This window comes from Sus scrofa, chromosome 12 (genome assembly GCF_054392235.1).
Source record: "Sus scrofa isolate SSC_HxYL_T2T_F1_AM1 chromosome 12, Sscrofa_HxYL_maternal_Yorkshire_Landrace_v2.0, whole genome shotgun sequence".
In the NCBI taxonomy this organism is placed as follows: Eukaryota; Metazoa; Chordata; class Mammalia; order Artiodactyla; family Suidae; genus Sus; species Sus scrofa.
In genome coordinates this window covers 5633382-5653218 of record NC_139394.1, presented here as the reverse complement: position 1 = coordinate 5653218, position 19837 = coordinate 5633382, and the positions used below count along the sequence as shown (strand labels likewise).

Here is a 19837-nt window from a genome sequence, read left to right as displayed (position 1 = left end):
CTCCAGCCCGTCTTGGTCATCCCGCTGGGCAAAGGCCTGGCTTCTCTGCTGGCTCTTACTTACTCAGGGCCTGTGTGGTTTCTTGACCCAGTGCGGCCACAGGGGGTCGCGGAGGCCTCGCAGTGTGAAGTTAGTCTATGCTGATTGTCTTTTATCCTTGAGGGCGGGAAGTCCGGGGAGGTGGGAGTGTGGAGAAGCGTGTACTCCCCAGACCTGGAGGAGGACAGGGTCCCCGAACCCTTGGCTTCCCAAGAGCTGGTTGAGGTGAGGAGTAAGTCTCAGCCTGTTTGCTTAGATCTCGTGCTTTCAAACTTTTAAAAATGGAAAGATGGATTGGAGCCTAGTGGAGACAGTTTGTTTCATATCCATCCATGAAAATAGGCGAGAGTGATTTCCGAGTGGGTTTCTCCTTGCTGTCTGGGCGCTGCCTTGCCGGCAGCGCGAGCTTGGCGGGAGGGGGCGGGGGCGGGGGATCGGGAGCTCTGACCAAACAGTTTGGCTCCCAGATGGTGGATGATACACTTCCATTAATGACTTAAGCAAAAGGTTAGGAATTTCTCTCATCTGATTGTAGTTGGTTGAAAGGGGGTCCTCTGCCTGCTAGATTCTGTCATTTGGGCCCTTCTCCCCGGGGGCCTTTTCTGCAGGACCGTCTGCCCTGTCTGCTGAGTTAACAAATTTCTTGCACGCCAGCACTTTTCACAAGGGAATAGGGTTAGGCTTCCAACTTTCAATGTCTGCCTGCTGCTGGCATCATAAAACTGTTGGTATTGCTTTGTGGACTTTGCCCCTTCTGTGACTATTTCTTGTTGTATTCATTCAGCAAACTGTCACGGTACTAGGTACTCACATGCGTGCTCTCAGTGGCTTTATAATCTAGTAAGAGAGGGAAATGTGCACGTTAGTACTAGTAGTGTAGGATAAGGGCTCTAAGAAATGTCCAGAGAGAGTGCTGTAAGACTTAGAGGTGAGGAGTTCCCGTGGTGGCGCAGTGGAAACGAACCCAGCCAGAATCCATGAGGAGGCGGGTTCCATCCCTGGCCTTGCTCAGTGGGTCGAGGATCCAGCGTTGCCGTGAGTTTCAGTGTAGGTCACAGATGCAGCTCGAATCACAAGTTGCCGTGGCTGTGGTGAGGACCGTCGGCTACAGCTCCGATTTGACCCGTAGCCTGGGAACTTCCATGTGCCGTGAGTGTGGCCCTCAAAAATAAAAACTTCAAGGTGGTGACTTAGCTGGGGACAAGGGCAGGACGCGGGAGGATAGGTAGAGGTCGAGGAAACCTCGAGGGAGGTGATGCTATCAGAAGATTCGTCACCACGGAATTCAGCCTTGAAAGGTTTCTACAGGTGCGGAGGCGGCATGAACAAAGGCGGGGAAGTTAACGATCTCTTGGCAAGACACAGAGGACCCTAGTGTTACGGGAGGCAAGGGAAATGAGGCTGGAAAAGTACAGTGGGCCAGCTGCGCAGGGCTTCAAGTGCCAGGCCAGAGTCTTTGTCAGTGGCTGCTGGTGGAAACGAAAGGCTTTTAAGAAAGGGGGGATCGAATTTGGGCTCTGGGAAGAGTAGTGGGTCCTGTGCAGCATAAACTGGGCAGGGAAGAGGCCAGATGCAAGGAGACCGGTTTATTAAAAGGTACCAAGTGCTTGACCCGTGGTGATGGGCATGGAGGTGAAGAGGTTTAAACGAGGCAGTTCGTTGCCTCTGTATCTGTCCTCTCTGGCACCCCTGCCAGCTGGAGCCCTTTGGAGCCCCAGCATCTGCAGGTAGCACTGTGGATGTGGCTGCCCCAAAGGAGGAAGTAGGCTCGCTAGGAACTCTTGTTCTCCAAGAGGACAGCCTGTGCCCAAAGTCAGTCCTTCCCTGGATTCTTGCCTCTCTGGGTTTTTACTGAGGCACATGCTAAGCAGACAGGCACCACTCTTAGGGTTGCTAGATGGAGCAAATAAATAAAGATGCCAGTTTAATTGAAACTTGAAATAATGGATAACTTTTTTAGTATAAGAATGTCCCATGAACATTTGATTTAATCTGAAATTCAGATTTAACAGGGCATCCTGTATTTAATCTGTCAATCCTAACTACTTCTCACTCTTCTCCGGCCCTGGGCTCAGCCTCCTCTGCTCCCTTTTCTCACTTGTTGTCTCCTGAGTTAGTCTCCTGTGGGATGAAAGTCAGGGAAAGTATATGCTGCCCAGGAGAGATGAGTCTAGCAGTTTAGACTGTCCCACCTGGGCCCATCTGTCTGCAACCAGATGGAGAGGGAGACATGGAGAAGGACCCGGTGTGTCAGTGCCCAGCGGCGTGAGAAGAGGTCCTGCTGGGCCTTCCAGCTTTCAGCCTGGTGTCTCAGAACATGCTGAGGCCCGGAGGTGGTACGCCTGAAATTGGCCGCCTTCTGCACCTGCCCTCATCCTCGTTTCCTTTTCCAGTTCGCCTCCTACCCCCCTCACACCCCGCAGAGGCACCTGGAGCTCTGCAAGCTAGACTTAGAGTTTCTAAGCGCATACTGTTCCCTTTGTCTAAAACACCCTTCCCACAGTCTTCACCCCCTTCTCCTGTGCCTGCCTGGGTCAGGGATCCTTCTGGGTTCCCAAAGAACCCTCAGCAATCCTCCCTCGTAACCGCGTCCAGATTTGATTGCTCCCACCTGTTACTGGTGTGGCTGTTCCATGAAAAGGACCTGCTGCGTCAGTGTCTTCAGTGCTCACCACTGCGCCTGCACCTAGTAGGTGCTCACTAAACAGGTGCTGAACGGACAGCAGCAGGATGCCATTCGGAACGTCACTGCCCCTTAAACCCTTATCCGTGTTCCTTAGGGAGTATCCAGCTCCAGCTTCCCCCCAGCCCAGTACACAAGGCCTGGACACGTCTCCTCACGCCGTACTTCAGGGCTGGGAGGATTTTTCAGCACTTTTGTTAGCATTAAAACTCATCTGGAAAGTCTCAGCCCGGGACCTACCTGTCCCCACACCTTCCATATGCCCAGACTGGTAGGGCCCTGAGAATAATCCAGGCCTGAGCCAAAGACATGGGCTGGCCCCTCTCTCCCGTTTCCCCCGAGGCAGGCCTCCCAGTCTGGACAGTTGCCCCAGATCAAGTTGTTGCTCCCTTCACACACTTCTGCACACCACCCTCTGTGCCTTCTAGAACTTTCCTCCTCCTGTCTTCCCTGTGGTAGGGGAGGGTAAGTCTAAGAAACCCTCTACCTGGACACAGTGAACAAAAAATGAATGGTGTGTTCTGCGGGGGTAAGTGGATTGGACCTCCACTGAGTAGTGTGTGAGAGCGGCGCTTGGGGTTGTCTTGGTTTTTTCATGCAGAGCAAAAGAGACAAAGGTTGGAGGGAGGCCAGAAGGACGGATAGAGCCCCCAACCCCCAGGTGAGTCAGGATGGAAATAGAGCAGCCTCAGCTGCTGCAGGAACTCACTTGTGAGACTGTTGGGGGAGGCAAGGCTGAGGGAATTTATTCAGAGGCTTCTAACACGAGCTTCACAAAGAGGTGCTTGGGTGATGTTGGGAGTCGTTTCTGGAAGGAAGTAGGCAGACAGGACGGTGATTACCTGCGTCAGTCGGTAGTCCAGAGGGATGCCTTGTGACCTCGGCCTTCAGCTCCAAAGCAGCAGGCTCCCTGGCCCTCAGCCTGGAGCTGCAGCCCTGTTCCGGGGCGGGCGAGGCCTCCGGAATTGGCAGGCCGGTCTGGGCAGCAGACTCCTGCAGCAGGTTTGGGAGAGGCTTGTGCTCTTACTTGCAGCCTTTTCCTTGCGATGAGTTCTTCAGCCCGGGGAGCCTCAGGCAGTGCTCAGAGCACGAGCCACCCATGAGGCCATCCTCTGGTCACCGTGGCCGAGGCCCTTGTGGTCTCTGGTTCCTGCCCCGCAGGCTGGCTGGAGACCTGGGTGTTAGGAAGGATCCTGATGCTGAGGACTCGCCCTAGCTCTGGCCCTTTTCTGGCATACCCGTGGAACTAGTCCCCCCAGAGCAGGGCCCTTGGGGATGAGCTGGTTCACTTCTTGCTGGGAAGCAAGGGACTGAACTCTGCTCCCGGCCCACCCTCCTGGGGGCTCTTCCTGCAGGTACCTGAAGGAATTCCGCACTGAGCAGTGCCCACTCTTTGTGCAACACAAATGCACTCAGCATCGGCCCTATACCTGCTTCCACTGGCATTTTGTGAACCAGCGCCGCCGCCGGTCCATCCGCCGTCGGGACGGCACCTTCAACTACAGCCCTGACGTCTACTGCACCAAGTACGACGAGGCCACAGGCCTCTGCCCGGAGGGCGACGAGTGAGTGCCCCTCAGCCTGCCTTCAGGGAGCCGGGTGTGTCCAAGATCAGATGCCCTCAGGATAGCTTGGGCACAGTCTAAGAGGCCAGCCAGAGGCTGCCTTTGAGGGGACTGCTGCCACCTGGCCCTCCTTCCTGTGGTCTGGACCTAGGCTCAGACCCCACCGTCCTCTGAGGGAGGCCCCTTCTCCATTCCCCACTTTTGGGAGGCCCTGCACAAGCCTTTCTTCTGTTAAGCATAAAGCCCAGTTGTGAACCAAAGTGGCTTTCTGGGCTTCTGTCCTGGTCCCATGTGGGTCCCAAGGATCTTCTCCCCAGCTGGCACTGCCCGCCCCATCCCATGCAGTTCCCGCGTGGCTGGCTGTTTAGAGACATAGGGTCTCTCCAGGTTTCCCATTTGCTGACCCTAAGTGTTTTGCGCGAAACTCTGTAAAGAGGGCTTAATAGCAGCTCCCTGGTGGCCTCGCGGGTTAAGGATCCAGCATTGTCACTGTTGTGGCTCTGGTTGTGACTGTGGCGGCGTGGATTCATGCCTTGGGCGCGGCCAAAAGAAAAACAGTGGAGCATGACAGAGGACAAATATAGAGTTCCCGCTGTGGCCCAGCAGGATTGGTTCTGTCTCTGGAGTGCTGGGACACGGGTTCAGTGCCCGGCCCAGCACAGCGGGTTACGGATCCGGCGTTGCCACAGTTGCAGTGTAGGTCACAACTGCAGCCTGGATCTGATCCCTAGCCCAGGAACTCCGTATGTGTGAGGTGGCCAAAAAAGAAAGAAAGAAAGAAAAAAGGCAAATACAAGGAGATGGCAAACCTGGGAACATCATGGAGAGGGAGCATTTCTTGCCCCCGCCAGTCATGTGTGTCAGCCACACAGAGGGGGAGCTGGGAGGCACTGCGGCTTTCTGTGTTAAACCCAGGCGGTTCGGGGACCCCTCCCTGCACCAGCATTTCTCTCTTTATACCAGGGGTCAGAGGCTTGCCAACTCCTCCCCCAGCTTAGTGAAGCACTCAAGGAACCAGGGGCTTTGCCCCTGTTTTGAACAGGCTGTCTGCTTCTCTGAGGACCCCTGATCTTCATTTATTCTCCCAGGAGTGCCCCCTCTGGAGCTTCTCTTCAGGACAGCCCAGAGCCCTGGCTGAGTAGCCTTCGAGAAGCTCAGTGGGAATGCCAGGCCTTCGGCCCCTGCTGGCGTGGGAGGGTGGTTCTCTTAGCCAACAGGGCTCATCCCTTGCCTCCTGGGCCCCCCGTCATGCACCCTCGGGGTCACAGGGAAAGCCTTCAGCAGTAGGGAAGGGGCAGCACTGGTAGCCCAGGCTACAGGGGGTGAAGGTGAGTGACACCCCCCCACCCCCGCCGTGTTTTAGGTGCCCATTCCTGCACAGGACCACAGGGGACACGGAGCGCAGGTACCACCTGCGCTACTATAAGACTGGAATCTGCATCCACGAGACAGACTCGAAAGGCAACTGCACCAAAAACGGCCTGCACTGCGCTTTTGCCCACGGGCCCCATGACCTGCGCTCCCCTGTCTACGACATCAGGTGGGCTGAATGCCACCTTGGGCTGATAGCTGTGGGCCGGGGTGGGGGCCTGGCTGCTGACCGGTGAGTGCCGCAGGTGGAATGCAGGGCTGGCCCTCTGGTTCCTTCCCTTCATGCTCCCTCCCACGCTCTCTGTCCCTCCTCCTCCCCAGGGAGCTCCAGGCAATGGAGGCCTTGCAGAACGGCCAGACCACAGTGGAGGGCAGCATAGAGGGCCAGTCGGCCGGGGCCGCGAGCCACGCCATGATAGAAAAAATCCTCAGCGAGGAGCCACGGTGGCAAGGTACGTGTGGCCACGCAGAGGGCTGTGCCTCCCGCCTGCTGTCCGTCCTCGCCCCACACCTTCCTGCAGCTGCCCGAAGATGGGGCTCACCGCCCCCAGTGCCTTTTCCAAGCTGAGCCGCCACCTCTGCTGGGAGGCGCTTGCCCCTCATCCCACTCCACATCCAGCCACCTACAGCCCCCTCATTCGGGGACACGTCTGGGGAGGCTCCGCAGACACACCTTGCCGAGCTCCCATCACCCCAGGTGCTCCCTGAATTCTCCAGGGGCTTTCACACACACGGGGTCATGCACGGGTAGTCCTGAGCCTCCCAAGGTTGCCCTCTGCACTCCGTGAGCCGTGTCTCCAGGGAGGGACAGCGGCGTCCTCCGTACCTCTTTCCAGGGTCTTAGTTGTGACATTGGCCCATGAGGAGGTGGCCCTGCTCATACTTCTCACAAAAGCCCCAGCTCCTGGCCCCTGCCCAGTGGCTTCTCCTTTCCCTTCCGCCCACCCCACCCACCTGACCCCTGCCTCTGGCCTCCTGTGCAGAGACCGCATATGTGCTGGGGAACTATAAGACGGAGCCGTGCAAGAAGCCCCCGCGGCTGTGCCGCCAGGGTTATGCCTGTCCCTACTACCACAACAGCAAAGACCGGCGGCGGAGCCCCCGGAAACACAAATACAGGTCCTCTGGCTCAGGCAGGCCAACTGCGGGAGGGAGGGTGGCAGGGAAGGGATCACAGCAGGGGCTGCCTCCACTGTGCTTTCAGGGAGGCAGGGAGGCCAGCCCTGGGCATCGCAGGCTCACAGGACCCAGGTTCAAGGGGAGGGAATGGTTGGGAGAGCTGAGCGATGGGAGGTCTGCCTTCATCCTCCTTTGGCATAAAATAAGGATCTTGGGTCAGAGTTCCCTCTGTGTCCAGTCTTGAGGGGCTCTGCCAGGGCCAAGCCACGCTGTGACTATCGCTCTCCTTGGGCTACCTGGGGCTCGGGGGGAGGACTTGGCTGAAGGGAATAAAAGTGTCCTTCTTGGTGATGCAGCCAGGCTGGGCCAGAGAAGCAAAGCCTGGCTTCTGGCCCCAGTACGGCCCTCCCTCTGCAGCTGATCTTTCCTAGTTCTGCACCTGGCCTTGCCAAGCAGGGAGACCAGAGAGGGGGCTCATCGGCATCCCCCAGATCCTCTCTCGCATCCATCTGACACCCGCCCCCCCCCCACTGAATCAGGTCGTCTCCATGTCCGAACGTAAAACACGGGGATGAGTGGGGAGACCCCGGCAAGTGTGAGAACGGAGACGCCTGCCAGTACTGCCACACCCGCACGGAGCAGCAGTTCCACCCAGAGGTGGGCCTTGGGGCGGGGCCGCAGCCTTGGCCCTTTGAGGGGAGGGCTGGCTTAATAGATCCTCCTTGGAGAGCGAGGAGGAAGGAAAGGAGTGTTGGGACAGACACTGACAGGGCCCACCTTGACAGCATCCTGGAAGAGGGATTCCTAGCCACAGGCTCCCGCAAGGCAGTGCCTAAAGGAGCCGCACACCCTAATTTGGCAACCTCCCTTGTTCTGAGCCCACACTCACTAAGCAGCTTTCTGGGCCTGATTTTATTTCCCCAAGACCCCCCTGATAGGGAGGGCATGCACTGGGTGTGGGGACTTGGCCATTCTGGGCTTTGCACTACTGTGGTACTTAGCATGACACCAGGATTTAAACAATAAGAAAGCCCCTTAGAGTTGTCTTGTTCCAGCTGAGAGCTTAGTGTACCAGAAACTTCCCTGATGCAGCCCCCTGGCCTCACAGCGTGGCTTTGGGCTCTGTTCGAGTGCTGAGATCTCTTGTAGGGTACAGAGGCACATGCTGTCCACTCTCCTGGTTCCATGGAGGGCAGGGCACCCTAAGATAGACGCACGGACAGAAACGACCTTACGTGGGCTGCAGACAGCAGGGTGGAAACTTAGACCCAGCTTAGATCCCAACCCAGGGTGCTCTAGGGCCTGTGGGTATTGCCTGTAAACTTGGCTCCCTTGAGACTTCCCATCGTGGCTTACTGGTAACAAAGCTGACGAGTATCCACGAGGTCGTGGGTTCCATCCCTGGCCTCCCTCAGTGGGTTAAGGATCCAGCGTTGCCGTGAGCTGTGGTGTAGGTCGCAGACACAGCTCGGATCCTGCGTTGCTGTGGCTGTGGTGTAGGCCAGCAGCTGTAGCTCTGATTCGACCCCTAGTCTGGGAACCTCCATTTGCTGCCGGTGCAGCCCTAAAAAATAAAATAAACTTGCTCCCTTAATGCTCAGAGGCACGTTAGAAGGTCGCAGCCCTGGCCAAAATCGTGAGTGAGAGTAGCACGGAGAAGATCCCTGTGTGGGGGCTGGGTCAGGGCTATTGGGCCTTCGACCCAGAAGGGAGGTGGTCCCTGGCACGGAGGTGGCAGTGTCTTCTTACTGTGCCTTGAGTACCAAGTTGGCAGCGAGAGGCTGAGGGAAGTGGCTCGGAGTGAGGAGGAGAAGGAATTGATGAACCCAGCCATGCTGAAGGCACTCCTGCCTGTCCCTCTCTGCCCTCAGATCTATAAGTCTACCAAGTGCAACGACATGCAGCAGTCGGGCAGCTGTCCCCGGGGACCTTTCTGCGCCTTCGCCCACGTAGAACGTAAGCTGTATCCGTTGCCCTCCCCTCCCGCCCCCGAAGCCGAGTCTGTCAGCCAGCAGGGGCCCTGTCCCCACTGGAAGTTCCATGCCCCAGCTCTCTGGAACTGGCCTCAAACCCCTGGAGCTTCCAAGTTCTTGAGACAGCAGGGACTTGGCCCAAGTTGCACAGTCACGATCCCAGGCAGGTGAGGTACCCTCCCCGAGCCAACTAGGCAGGTCCCAGCAGCCGCTTGTGCCACACCCCTGGCAGACACACAACACGGCGCTGCCTTGCTGAGAGCAGAGCTGTGCAATTAAAATACAGTGCAACCCCCATGTCATTTTAGATTTTCTAGTAACCACATCTAAATAGGTTAAATTAATTTTTTAATAATATATTTTTATTTAAGTCAGAGTAATATCATTTAGAAGGTAATCAATATAAAATCAAGGTATTTTACCTTTCTTTCAAACCTAGTCTGAGAACTGCTGTGGACTTGACTAGCTGTGGCACATTCAAGTTCAGCCTGGCCACGTTCCGGGTGCTCAGCGCAGCTGCAGAGCCGGGCTCACGTTAAAACCTGTGCCCACCCCAGGCCACTGCTCTGTTTGTTCTTAACCTCTTTCTGGGCTCAGGCGTTCTCTCTGGGATTTGAGGGAAAAAGAAGCTGAGGGCCCAGGGCGAGAGAGGTGTGCATCCTCTTGGCTCAGAGATGGGCCCAGCCCAGGCAGCACAGAGTTGTTAATGGCTCAGGCTCTGGAGTCATGTGGGACTGGGGTTCAGACCCCAGCTCTTCTGCGTCCTAGCTCAGCCACTTGGGAGATTTACCTTCCCTCTCTAAGGCTCAGTCTCCTTGTCCCTAAAATGGACACCGGGGTAGGACTCGTGTCTTCAGTCTTTGTGGAGGTGGACAGGCAGTTCATGCACGTTGCCCGGCCTGTCCTAAGTGCGTGGTAGAGGGTGTTAGAAAGGAGGTGGGAGTCTCCTCTTCCTGCACAGGCGTCGCAGGACCTCCTTTGAAAGACAGCCAGCTGCCCTTTTGGAGGACGGAGCTGGCTCGGGAGCCTGCTGACCTCCGTCCTGTCTTTCGCAGAGCCCCCCCTCGGTGACGACCTGCAGCCTTCCTCAGCTGTGTCCAGCCCCACCCAGCCGGGTCCCGTCTTGTACATGCCGTCTGCTGCCGGCGACTCGGTGCCCGTGAGCCCCTCCAGCCCACATGCCCCTGACCTCAGTGCTGTACGTGCCTGTCCAGGGGGTGGGTGGGCACCGTGCCTGCCCAGAGCCAATCCCTGCCTCTCTGCTCGGGGAGGAGGCATCTGTCAAGGGGGCTCTGCCCTTTCTGCCCCAAGGCTCTTCTCATTGAAAGCTGGTAGTGGCTGGGGTGGTGTCTCCAGAGCCCACGATCAGCCTGGATAGAGCAGGTAGAAGGGGCAGGGCCATCTATCAGCCCGACACAGTTCCCTCGGGAGGTCCTAGGCTTCTGGGTGGTGGTTGCTGCCCACTGGCAGATGAAAATGGAACCGAGCCTCTAGCTGAAGAGGCTCCCTCTGGGGAGGGGATAGAGGGTGGGCTGTGCCCCAGCCTGCACCTTGCCCACCAGCCTCTCCTCCTCCTCCTGTGCAGCTCCTCTGTAGGAACAGCAGCCTAGGGAGCCCATCTAACCTCTGTGGCTCCCCACCGGGCTCCATCAGGAAGCCCCCAAATCTGGAAGGCATTGTTTTTCCTGGGGAGTCTGGCCTCGCCCCTGGCAGCTATAAGAAGGCTCCTGGCTTTGAGAGGGAAGACCAGGTGGGAGCCGAATACCTGAAAAATCTGAAGTGCCAGGTAAGGGATGAGGGGGCAGCCCAGTGAGGTCAGCTGCCTTCTGTGTGCGGCACTGTCCTAGCAAGCCCCTGTCCCCAGCCGTCCCGTTTCACAGATGAAGACAGGCAGGAGGCTGAGCACCTCAGCCAGGGCAGAGCCAGTCAGTAGAGGGGTGGGGGGGGGTCCTACCTCAGTCTTCTGCTGCCACATCTAGTCTTTGCCCTGCCCTGTGCTGCCTTGATGGAACAGCGTAAAAGGGGTCCCTAACTGGGCTTTTTGTGACTTGGAGTCACCAAGGAAGAGAGGAGCAGCTCCCCTGGCTCCTGGGCTAGGGAAGGAGGGGGCATGCATGTCAAGAGGGCTGCACCGCAGGTGTCCGATGCCTCCTTACCCCCTGGTCACTGCAGCCTCAGTGAGCACAGCGAGCAGATGCTTGGCGGGACTCAGGGACCGTCCCTAGCACCACAGTCACCTCCTGCTCCCTGACTTTTCTCTCAGGCCAAGTTAAAACCCCACTCACTAGAGCCCAGGAGTCAAGAGCAGCCTCTGCTTCAGCCCAAACAGGTATAGAACCCTGGGCCCTTTCTCCCTTTCCGACACCTGCTGTGGACAGGACAGGCCCAGACAAAAACAAATGTATTTATTGAGCATCTATACTGATCCCCCTTCCCCTACTGCAGGACTTTAGGGGTGAGTGGGCCCTGCAGCCTCCAAGCCACACCCCTGCAATGCCAGCCTCTCAACAAGGTGTTGAGTGAGCGGGCCCTTCCCTGGGCATGGGGGCGACCAGATGGGAGCAGAGGCACCCCCTTTCCTTCTGCCCCGGCCAGCCCCGTCCCCAGCCCCTGCCACTCCGGGAGGCCCCCATCGCGTCTCTTCCCTCTCTCGTTGCAGGACATGCTGGGCATCCTCCCTGTGGGCAGCCCCCTGACCTCAAGCATCTCTTCTAGTATCACCTCCAGCCTAGCAGCTACTCCCCCTAGCCCTGCCGGCACCAGCAGCGTCCCTGGCATGAATGCAAATGCTCTGCCCTTCTACCCCGCCAGCGACACGGTAGAGTCGGTCATAGGTAACTGGGCCGTTTCTGCCGCTAAGTCTAGGACCAGGGCTGGGATCAGAGACGCTCGGTCTCTGGAGTGAGACTCAAACCTGCACACGGTCACCTTAGTTATCTGTCTGGGGAGAGTCCCTGAGGGCACTCTGAGCCCTTTGACCTAAATGGAAAATGAGCCTGAAGTATAAGGCCAGGAGCGGCCCTCGTACAGCAAGTCAGCCCCCCGGTTTGCTCTGGTGCGCAGATTAGAAAGGGATGCCTCTTCCCATGGGTACATGCAGTCTTACTCCACAGCATGCGCTGTTCCACCCCCACAGGTATCCTTGTGCAGTGAGCAACCCGCACAGCTGTCCTCAGGTCCTCATTAGAAGCCACTGCCTTTCTCTTTCAGCAGTCACTTATGGGTGCCACTTTCTACCAGGTCCTGTCAGAGGCACTGGGGTGACAGAAATGAAGACATGCTCTTCCTGCCCTCGGGGAGGGACACTGTTTCTGCCCTCCCAGTCCAGTTCATCAGAGCGCAGTGGGAATTTGTTGAGCAACTGCTTTGCACTAGCCACTGAGGGCCCAGAGACCTACCTGCCCTCAGTGAGCTCAGGGGTGAAACATACGAGTGGTAACATCAGGGGACAAGACCTCTGTCAGAGGCAGGGACCCCGGCTTAGGACCCAGTTCCTGTGGGGGGGGGGGTCAGAGAAAGTTTCAGGAAGAGCCGTTGGAGCCGGACGTGGCTGGGGGGTGGGAGAGGGCGGGGGGGCAGTGGTGGCAGAGGAGCAGCCCGAGTGCAGGCAGAGGCTCAAGAGAGCTCAGGTCCGGTGGGACTGAGCTGGAAGATGCAGCGGGGGCCAGAGATGAGGCGGGAGAGGGCGGGTGGGTCCGAGAGGCACCTCGGGACTGTGTGGCCCCTTGCGAGGCGGGGAAGCTCATCCTCCCGTCCCTCTGCCTCCAGAGTCTGCCCTGGATGACCTGGACCTGAATGAGTTCGGGGTGGCCGCCTTAGAGAAGACCTTCGACAGCAGCTCCGTGCCCCACCCGGGCAGCATCACCGTCGGTACTCACCGGGCGGGGGTGGCGGGGGTGGCGGGGGGGGCGCTCCTGGGCTCCAGGCTGGCAGAGAGCCGCCCCCTGCTCAGCGTGGCCCCACGCGGCCTGCCCCGCCCTCACTGGGCCGCCCTCGGCCTCTCTCGCAGGCGGCAGTTTGCTGCAGAGCTCCGCACCCGTGAACATCCCTGGCTCCCTGGGCAGCTCCGCCTCCTTCCACTCCGCATCCCCGTCCCCTCCCGTCAGCCTCTCCTCGCATTTCCTGCAGCAGCCCCAGGGCCACCTGAGCCAGTCAGAAAACACGTTTTTGGGGACCTCAGCATCACATGGATCTTTGGGTAAGAGGGTTTGGCTCTCTGCGACCTGGGGCAGGAATCGGGGCTTTAGGAACACGCCGTGGCCGCTTTGTCCACGGCTGGAGGCAGTTCAGAGTGGAGGTGAGAGCAGGGGCTCTGGGCGCGAGGCGACTCTCTTAGCTGCGCGAACCCGCCCAGGTGACTGACCCTCTCGGCCTTAGCCTCTGCTGTACGTGGGTAGAACGGCAGCGCCCACCTCGTAAGGTGGTCGAGGCTTAAATGAAATGAGTGAAGTGCCAGGCACAGGGCCAGTGCCCAGTGAGGAGCGTGGCCTCGGAACCGCCACTCACCCCAAGCTCCTGGAGGCCAAGCCTGAACAGGCGCACCCTCGGCACAGGGTGGCCTTCCCGGCAGGCAGAAGCACCACCGAGACCCGGCTCGAGCCCCAAAGCCTGTTTGCCGAACACAGCCCTAGAAATTTTTGGACGGGGGTTCTAGAGGGCACGTCAGAGCCCAGGGCCTCAAAGCACCACGCGGAGACTGGCAGGCTCCCCCACGGTGGCCGGCCCTGACTCGCGGATGTTCCCTGAGCCGACGGGGCATAAGGCGGGCCCCCCCCCCCCCGGCTGCTGCTCTTTCCCTCCCCCAGCAGCAGATGTGCAAGGAGATCAGAAATACCCTCCCCCAAGGGCGGCTGGGCATCCTGGTCACCCTGAACCTGAGCCTCCGGGCTCCCTTTGACATTCCGGCCAGGTTTGGGCGCTTCCCCGGTCTCCAGAGGTCGGGGCCGCGTGTGGATTTCGAGGCACCTTGACAGTTTATGTGGACGCCGCCGTCAGCCTCAGGTGCTTGGTGTTACATGTCCCGGAGGCGTCTTAGCTGTAGTCCGACTTGCTGGCCTCTCATTCCTTTCCCCGTGTAGTTATCGAGCAGTTTTAGGGAGACAAGGTGAGCTCAGCAGTCCCTGCTGGCGCCGAGCCATGGTCTCTGGAGGGCAGAGGCGTCACTCTTGGGGGAAGCAGCAGGCTGGGTGCTGTGATTCAGAGTAATAGAGGGACCTGACCTGGATCTGGCTCCCTGAGGAAGGGGCTCCTTTCCACGAGAGGAGATGCCGCCTGAGCGGGAGGAGAGGCACGAGCAGAGCTTGCTGCTGGACGGGGTTGAGCTGGCGCGTTGGTCCCAGGTTCTCTCTCCGGGATGAGGCAGATAGCCTCAGCGCCACTTGGACAGCGGTGGTCATGTGGGTGCACTCGTGTTGCTTGAGGACAGATGGTCTGAAATGCATTTGCTTCTGGAACATCCTGGCTAGATTAGAGGGAAGGGGACAAGAGTCATTAGAATGACATGTGTGGACAGCGGGTTGAGAACCTGACTAGTATCCATGAGGATGCGGGTTCCATCTCTGGTCTCACTCATGGGTTAAGGATCCAGCATTGCTGTGAGCTGCGGCATAGGTCTCAGACGTGGCTCGGGTCTGGCGTTGCTGTGGCTGCGGTGTAGACCAGCAGCTCTGATTCAACCCCTAGCCTGGGAACTTCCATGTGCCGCAGGTGCGGCCCTAAAAAGAAAAAAAGACACATCAGTGATGTGTGTGGGCAGGATGAGGCCAGAGGTGGGTAGGGGTCTCCCTCAGCGGACCGGGGCCCCCGGGAGCCACAGCAGGGACACATGGTGTTAGGAAGCACCTGCTGAGAAAGTGGGGGAGCACACAGCTTGGCTTATTGCAGTCAGACGCCCTTGGTACTGGCCCTGCCACTTAACTGGTTTGTGATTCCTGGTGGCATGTTTTATCTCCATTTCCTCGTTTTAAAACAAGGGGAATGACCCAGGGCTCCCTGAGCTCTTCTTGCTCCGATTCTGCCATCATTTGTGGCTCTGGTCAGTGTCTTTCCTGACTTTCCTCCTGGGCCTCACATGAAGGTGCAAGAAGCCTCCCCCTTTCTCTAGCCTACAAGTGACTCGTGCTCACAAAGGCCACCTTCAGACTGCTCTCCCTACAGCACCTCCCAGGCCCCCCGAGTCACCTTGCGAAGCGAGTGATGGGAGCCCCGTTTTACCGACGGGGATGTTGAGACTCAAGTTAAATGGCAGCTGATGGGGAACAGGTGGCACCTGCACACCCCAGTGAAATTCCCCAGCCCGACCTTGCTGGACTCGCACAGTCAGCCCCTGGGAGCCCCCGGGCGCGGTTGGGCCGGGCCTGGGCCCAAGCCCCAAGCCCGTCGCAGCTCTGACGTCCCTCCTCTCCCCGGAGCAGGGCTGAACGGGATGAACAGCAGCATCTGGGAGCATTTTGCCTCTGGAAGCTTCTCCCCGGGCACGTCCCCTGCTTTCCTGTCGGGGCCAGGGGCTGCCGAGCTGGCCCGGCTTAGGCAAGAACTAGATGAAGCCAACGGTACCATCAAGCAGTGGGAGGAGTCCTGGAAGCAGGCGAAGCAGGTACTGGGCCCACACGTCCACTGCCTTCCCCGGGGGTGCTGGTCGGGGTCCTGGAGAACAGAGCAGAGCCTCAGTTGAGGTGGTTCTCTCTCCCTGTGGAAAGTCTTGCCTCGCCAGGCAAGGACCTGGGGTGGCTGCTGTCCTGGGCCTAGAACTCTGAGCTGTTCATTTGGTCTGAACCAGAGCGCCCCCTCCCTCTCCCCAGAAGCCTGACTCTCCAGGGCTCTGGGTCCAGGGGTTTACGTTCTGAGATGGACCTTGTGTCCAGCCACAGCTTGGCAGCCCATAGAGGTGCTGGCCAGCTCTCCCTAGGGCTCTCCTGCTCTGCTGGGCTCACCCCCATCCATGCCCATAGCAGGTCTCTTGCAGGTCCTGAAACCTCTCTTCTCTGCAGGCAGCATCAGCCTCCTCCCTGCCCCCCTCCCCAGACACCTGACCCAGCTCCCCAGCAGGCCCTGCAGCCACAGTGGCCCACACAGGTGCCCAGGGATGCACTCTCGGGGCAGGGGGGCAAGGGCAGGGGGCCACCGTGACAAGGTGTGCTGTGTGTTGGACCCACAGGCTTGTGATGCCTGGAAGAAGGAGGCCGAGGAGGCCGGGGAGCGGGCCAGCGCGGCAGGTGCGGAGTGCGAGCTGGCCCGGGAGCAGCGGGATGCAATGGAGGCGCAGGTGAAGAAGCTACAGGAGGAGCTGGAGCGGCTGCACTCAGGCCCCGACCCGCAGGCCCTGCCCGCCTTTTCCGACCTGGAGACCCTCTCACTCTCCACCCTCTACTCCCTCCAGAAGCAGCTGCGGGCGCACCTGGAACAAGTGGACAAGGTCAGCTGAGGAATCTGGGGAGCACAGGGCGGGGATGGACAGTGGCCTCGGCCAGAGCTTGGACTCCCTGGGTCCCTGCTGCTCCAGGGCCTCTGTGCAGCAGCTGGGCCGACCCAAGGGCTGTCCTGCTGGAGGGGCGCTAGGACGAGGACGCCACTTCCTGGGCAGAGGGGAAGCTGGAGGCACTGTGGAGGGCGGGCGCTGCCCTGCACTGCATTGGTACGCCGCTTCTCCTGGGACTCTGTGCGTGCCAGCAGACAGTCCAGAACACCTAGGTCCCCAGGGCAGTCTGGTAGGAAGAGCGTTCTTCCCTTCCCTAGCGGGGCATTTGGTAGCCAGGCCTCACCTGTGGCCACGTCACCTTGGGTACACCACTACCCTCCCCAGACCCGTAGTTCCTTTTTGGGGACCTAGGGCCTCTACCAGCTCAAATGAGATGAGGCAGAGAAGCCTTTGTTGGAGGAAAAACCCATTCAGATGGGAGCCGCAGAGCAGCCCACACGCACGGGCTCCGGTGCCCCCGCCCCCACCCCCTGCCGGGCCTTCGGCTGAGAGTAGAGGTGACCAGCCTGCCCTTTGACCTCTCGTGGGCGCCCGAAAGCGTGCTCTGGAGCTCTGCCGGTTTCCTCAGCCCCAAGGGCTGCCTTGAGAACTGGGGAACTCCTTGTCTGACACGGGGCCAGGCCAGTGACCGTGGGGTCCCTCTCCCCGCAGGCCGTGTTCCACATGCAGTCGGTGAAATGCCTTAAGTGTCAGGAGCAGAACCGAGCGGTGCTGCCGTGCCAACACGCCGTGCTGTGTGAGCTCTGTGCCGAGGGCAGTGAGTGCCCCGTGTGCCAGCCAGGCCGGGCCCACACTCTCCAGTCGTGACCCTGCAGGCCTGGCCCTGGCCTGGCTCAGATCTTCTCACCTAGGACTTTTTAAAGTATATATATGTATGTATGTATGTATGTATGTATGTATGTACGTATATGTATATGATTATGTATACATTTCCGTATGTGTGCAGGTATGTGTGGGCGGCCAGTGTGAACAGTGTCTGTGTGTATATCTGTACATAGATATAGACACACACTTTAAAACAGACTTACCAAGCACTTTTTAAAAGAAAACTATTTTGCAGTCCTCTCCCTACCCGCTCCCTACTTTTCCCACTGCAGAGACAAAGTCCCCCCTTCTCCCACCAGCCTTTTGGCAGGGAGTCAGTTTCTGTCTCTTTTTTATGTAGGAACTAACTATTTTTAACTTTTTTCTGGGGCCTGAGCAGGGAGGGGTGGGAAACTAGAAGGGGGTGAGGGAAGGGGCTAAGCCTTCGGGGCAGGCCCTGTTCACCCCACCTCCCCAGGCCAGGGCCCAGAGCCAGGGCTTGTGTGGAGGACCAGCTGGAGAGCTGGCTCCAGCTGTGAGGATGGAGGGGAGGGCGTCTGCTGGGGTCCGAGCCAGCCTAGCTCCTAGGTTTACCAAGTGTGTATTTAGTCTGGGTGGCAGGTAAAAGTTGTGGGGCCAGCCCCACTCCTAGCCCTGGGCCCTTGAAGCTCCTCCAGGGGCAAGGCCTAGGCCTTCTACCCTCAGATTCCTGAGGCTGGAGTCTACCCCCCAGGCTCCCAGCGCAGCCTCCCTGGCCCCAGGGCCATCTACCAGGCTGGCACTGCCCTCTCCATCACCCCCAGCTGCCCTCAGCTGCCCCCCGCCCCCTTGTGCACAGCCCTCTGCTGTCCGCCCCTCCCTCTGGCAGCTAGCAGGGCAATAGGTGGGGGAGTCGCGGACTGTGAGGACCAAGGTAGGGCTCCGGCCCTGCCCTGGAGGGGCTCCGTAGGCATTCCTTGGTGCTCTCTGAGTGCAGCTGACGTCCTGCCCCCTGTCTGGAGCAGACGCCGTGTGCATGTGTGTGCGTGCCTGTCCAATGTATATTGTGTCTTAGCTTCCATTTTAAAAATTGTTCTGTACAGAGAGATGCAGCAGGGGCGGGAGGGCAGAGTGGGCAGAGGGAAGCCGCCCCACTCCCAGCACTGGGGGTCTGGGGTGGGAGCAAGAGCGCTGCAAAGGGTCTGGCCCGGCCCAGGCCCCCCCTTGGGCTCAGCACGAAAGGGCTTTCAATGAATTAAGTGAAAAACTTTTTTACAAAAATGCAAAAATCAAAGCTCCGAACGTATTGGGAATAAACTATGAACTTGCCGCGGGACCTTGTTTTCATGGGGGGGGGGCTCCCAGATGAGGGCCTGTGAACTACACGCTCCCAGCCCAGGTTTCAGCCATGTAGACAGCTTGTTCTCTGCCCCTGAGGTGTGGCTAGGGAGCCAAGAGGCCCCTCTAGGCCCAGAGGCTGCCCCCAGCTCCCAGACAGCAGTCAGCTGTTCTCGGTGGGGACCTTCCACCCTGGACACGGGGACCTTCCAAGCCCTCGGGCCCTTGAGAGCTCTGCCCTCAGATGGACTGGGTTACTTGTTTGCCACAGGGCAATAGGCCCCCAGCAGTTCCTTACAGGAACAGACAGTGCCTTCTCGTAAAAGCATTCAAGGTGCTCCTGCGCCTGAGGGAGCCTTCGAGCCACCGCCCTCCCCTGTTCTTAGCTGGCTCGTCGGGTGGGCGTGAAAACACACCTGGGCTCCCTGTGTGGGTCTCAGAGGAGCAGAGCTTGAAAAGAGCCTTGGAGGTGACCTCACCCGAGCTCCCGTCGTTATACCTGTGCAGACTCAACCAGGGTCCCACAGCCAGAATGACAACTGACCCTCAGGCTCGGTCTCCCCACGCACATCGGGGACCCCATTCCTCTAAGCCCTGCCTTTATAGCAGCCACTTGCCTCAGCCTGCACCCCTGAGGGGCGCCCCCACTCATGGTGCTCCCATGAGAGCACCAGGCACCTGTGCTGGGCAATGGCCTTCAATTACCTTAAATGTACATGGACTAAATTCTCCAACCAAAAGACAAAGACTAGCCAGAATGGATACAAAAACAAGACCCATATATATGCTGTCTTCAAGAGACCCACTTTAGTTCTAGGCACACGTAGAAATTGAAAGCGGGAGGAGGGGAAAAAACATGCATGCAAATGATAATCAGAAGAAAGCTGGAGTGGCAGTGCTCATCAGACAAACTAGACCTTAAAGAATATTAAAAGCGACAAAGAAGGCCCTGAACCTAATGATCAAAGGATCCACCCAAGAAGCAGCTGTAACAATTGTAAATACATAGGCACCCAACATAGGATCTCCTCAGTGAACAAGGCGACTGCTCGCGACCTCAGAAGAGAAACTGACAATAACGCAAGAGCAGGGACCGCAGTGCCCTCTTACAGCAATGGATGGATCATCCGGACAGAAAACCAGCCAGGAAACACGGGCCTTACACGGGGCACTAAAACAGGTGGACTTAGTAGGTACCTAGAGAACATTCCATCCAAAAGCAGCAGAATACACATTCTTCTCAAGTGCACATAGAACATTCTGGGCCACAGATCAGGCCTCGGTAAATTTAAGAAAATTGAAATGGAGCATCTTTTCCAACCACAATGCTATATACAACTTGAAATCAAAAAGGGAAACCAAAAAAACAAATATGTGGAGATGAAACAACATGCTACTAAAACGATCACTGAAGAAATCAAAGTGAAAACTAGGAGTTCCCGTTGGGGCACAGCAGAAACGAATCTGACTAGGAACCATGAGGTTGTGG

The 19837-nt window shown here is 58.3% G+C and overlaps 1 protein-coding gene across 46 annotated transcripts in view; it reads left to right on the top strand.

The window, feature by feature from the left end:
* UNK (unk zinc finger) overlaps positions 1 to 18339 on the top strand; it is a 35361-nt gene extending 17022 nt beyond the window's left edge. For 10 of the 46 annotated variants that reach the window (XM_005653885.4, XM_084983608.1, XM_013979243.3 and 7 more), the window contains 16 exons: positions 3324 to 3383; positions 4078 to 4287; positions 5651 to 5827; positions 5980 to 6110; positions 6642 to 6777; positions 7317 to 7434; positions 8649 to 8733; positions 9806 to 9948; positions 10336 to 10536; positions 11014 to 11079; positions 11410 to 11584; positions 12519 to 12620; positions 12760 to 12948; positions 15164 to 15345; positions 15907 to 16164; positions 16879 to 18339. In XM_005653885.4, the coding sequence (XP_005653942.1) occupies positions 3324 to 3383; positions 4078 to 4287; positions 5651 to 5827; positions 5980 to 6110; positions 6642 to 6777; positions 7317 to 7434; positions 8649 to 8733; positions 9806 to 9948; positions 10336 to 10536; positions 11014 to 11079; positions 11410 to 11584; positions 12519 to 12620; positions 12760 to 12948; positions 15164 to 15345; positions 15907 to 16164; positions 16879 to 17034 (2389 nt within the window). In that variant the 3' untranslated portion in view covers positions 17035 to 18339. The remainder of the gene's footprint in view (positions 1 to 3323; positions 3384 to 4077; positions 4288 to 5650; positions 5828 to 5979; positions 6111 to 6641; positions 6778 to 7316; positions 7435 to 8648; positions 8734 to 9805; positions 9949 to 10335; positions 10537 to 11013; positions 11080 to 11409; positions 11585 to 12518; positions 12621 to 12759; positions 12949 to 15163; positions 15346 to 15906; positions 16165 to 16878) is intronic. The other 36 variants (XM_084983592.1, XM_084983618.1, XM_084983596.1 and 33 more) reach the window with 10 other exon arrangements.
* Positions 18340 to 19837: the final 1498 nt, after the last annotated feature.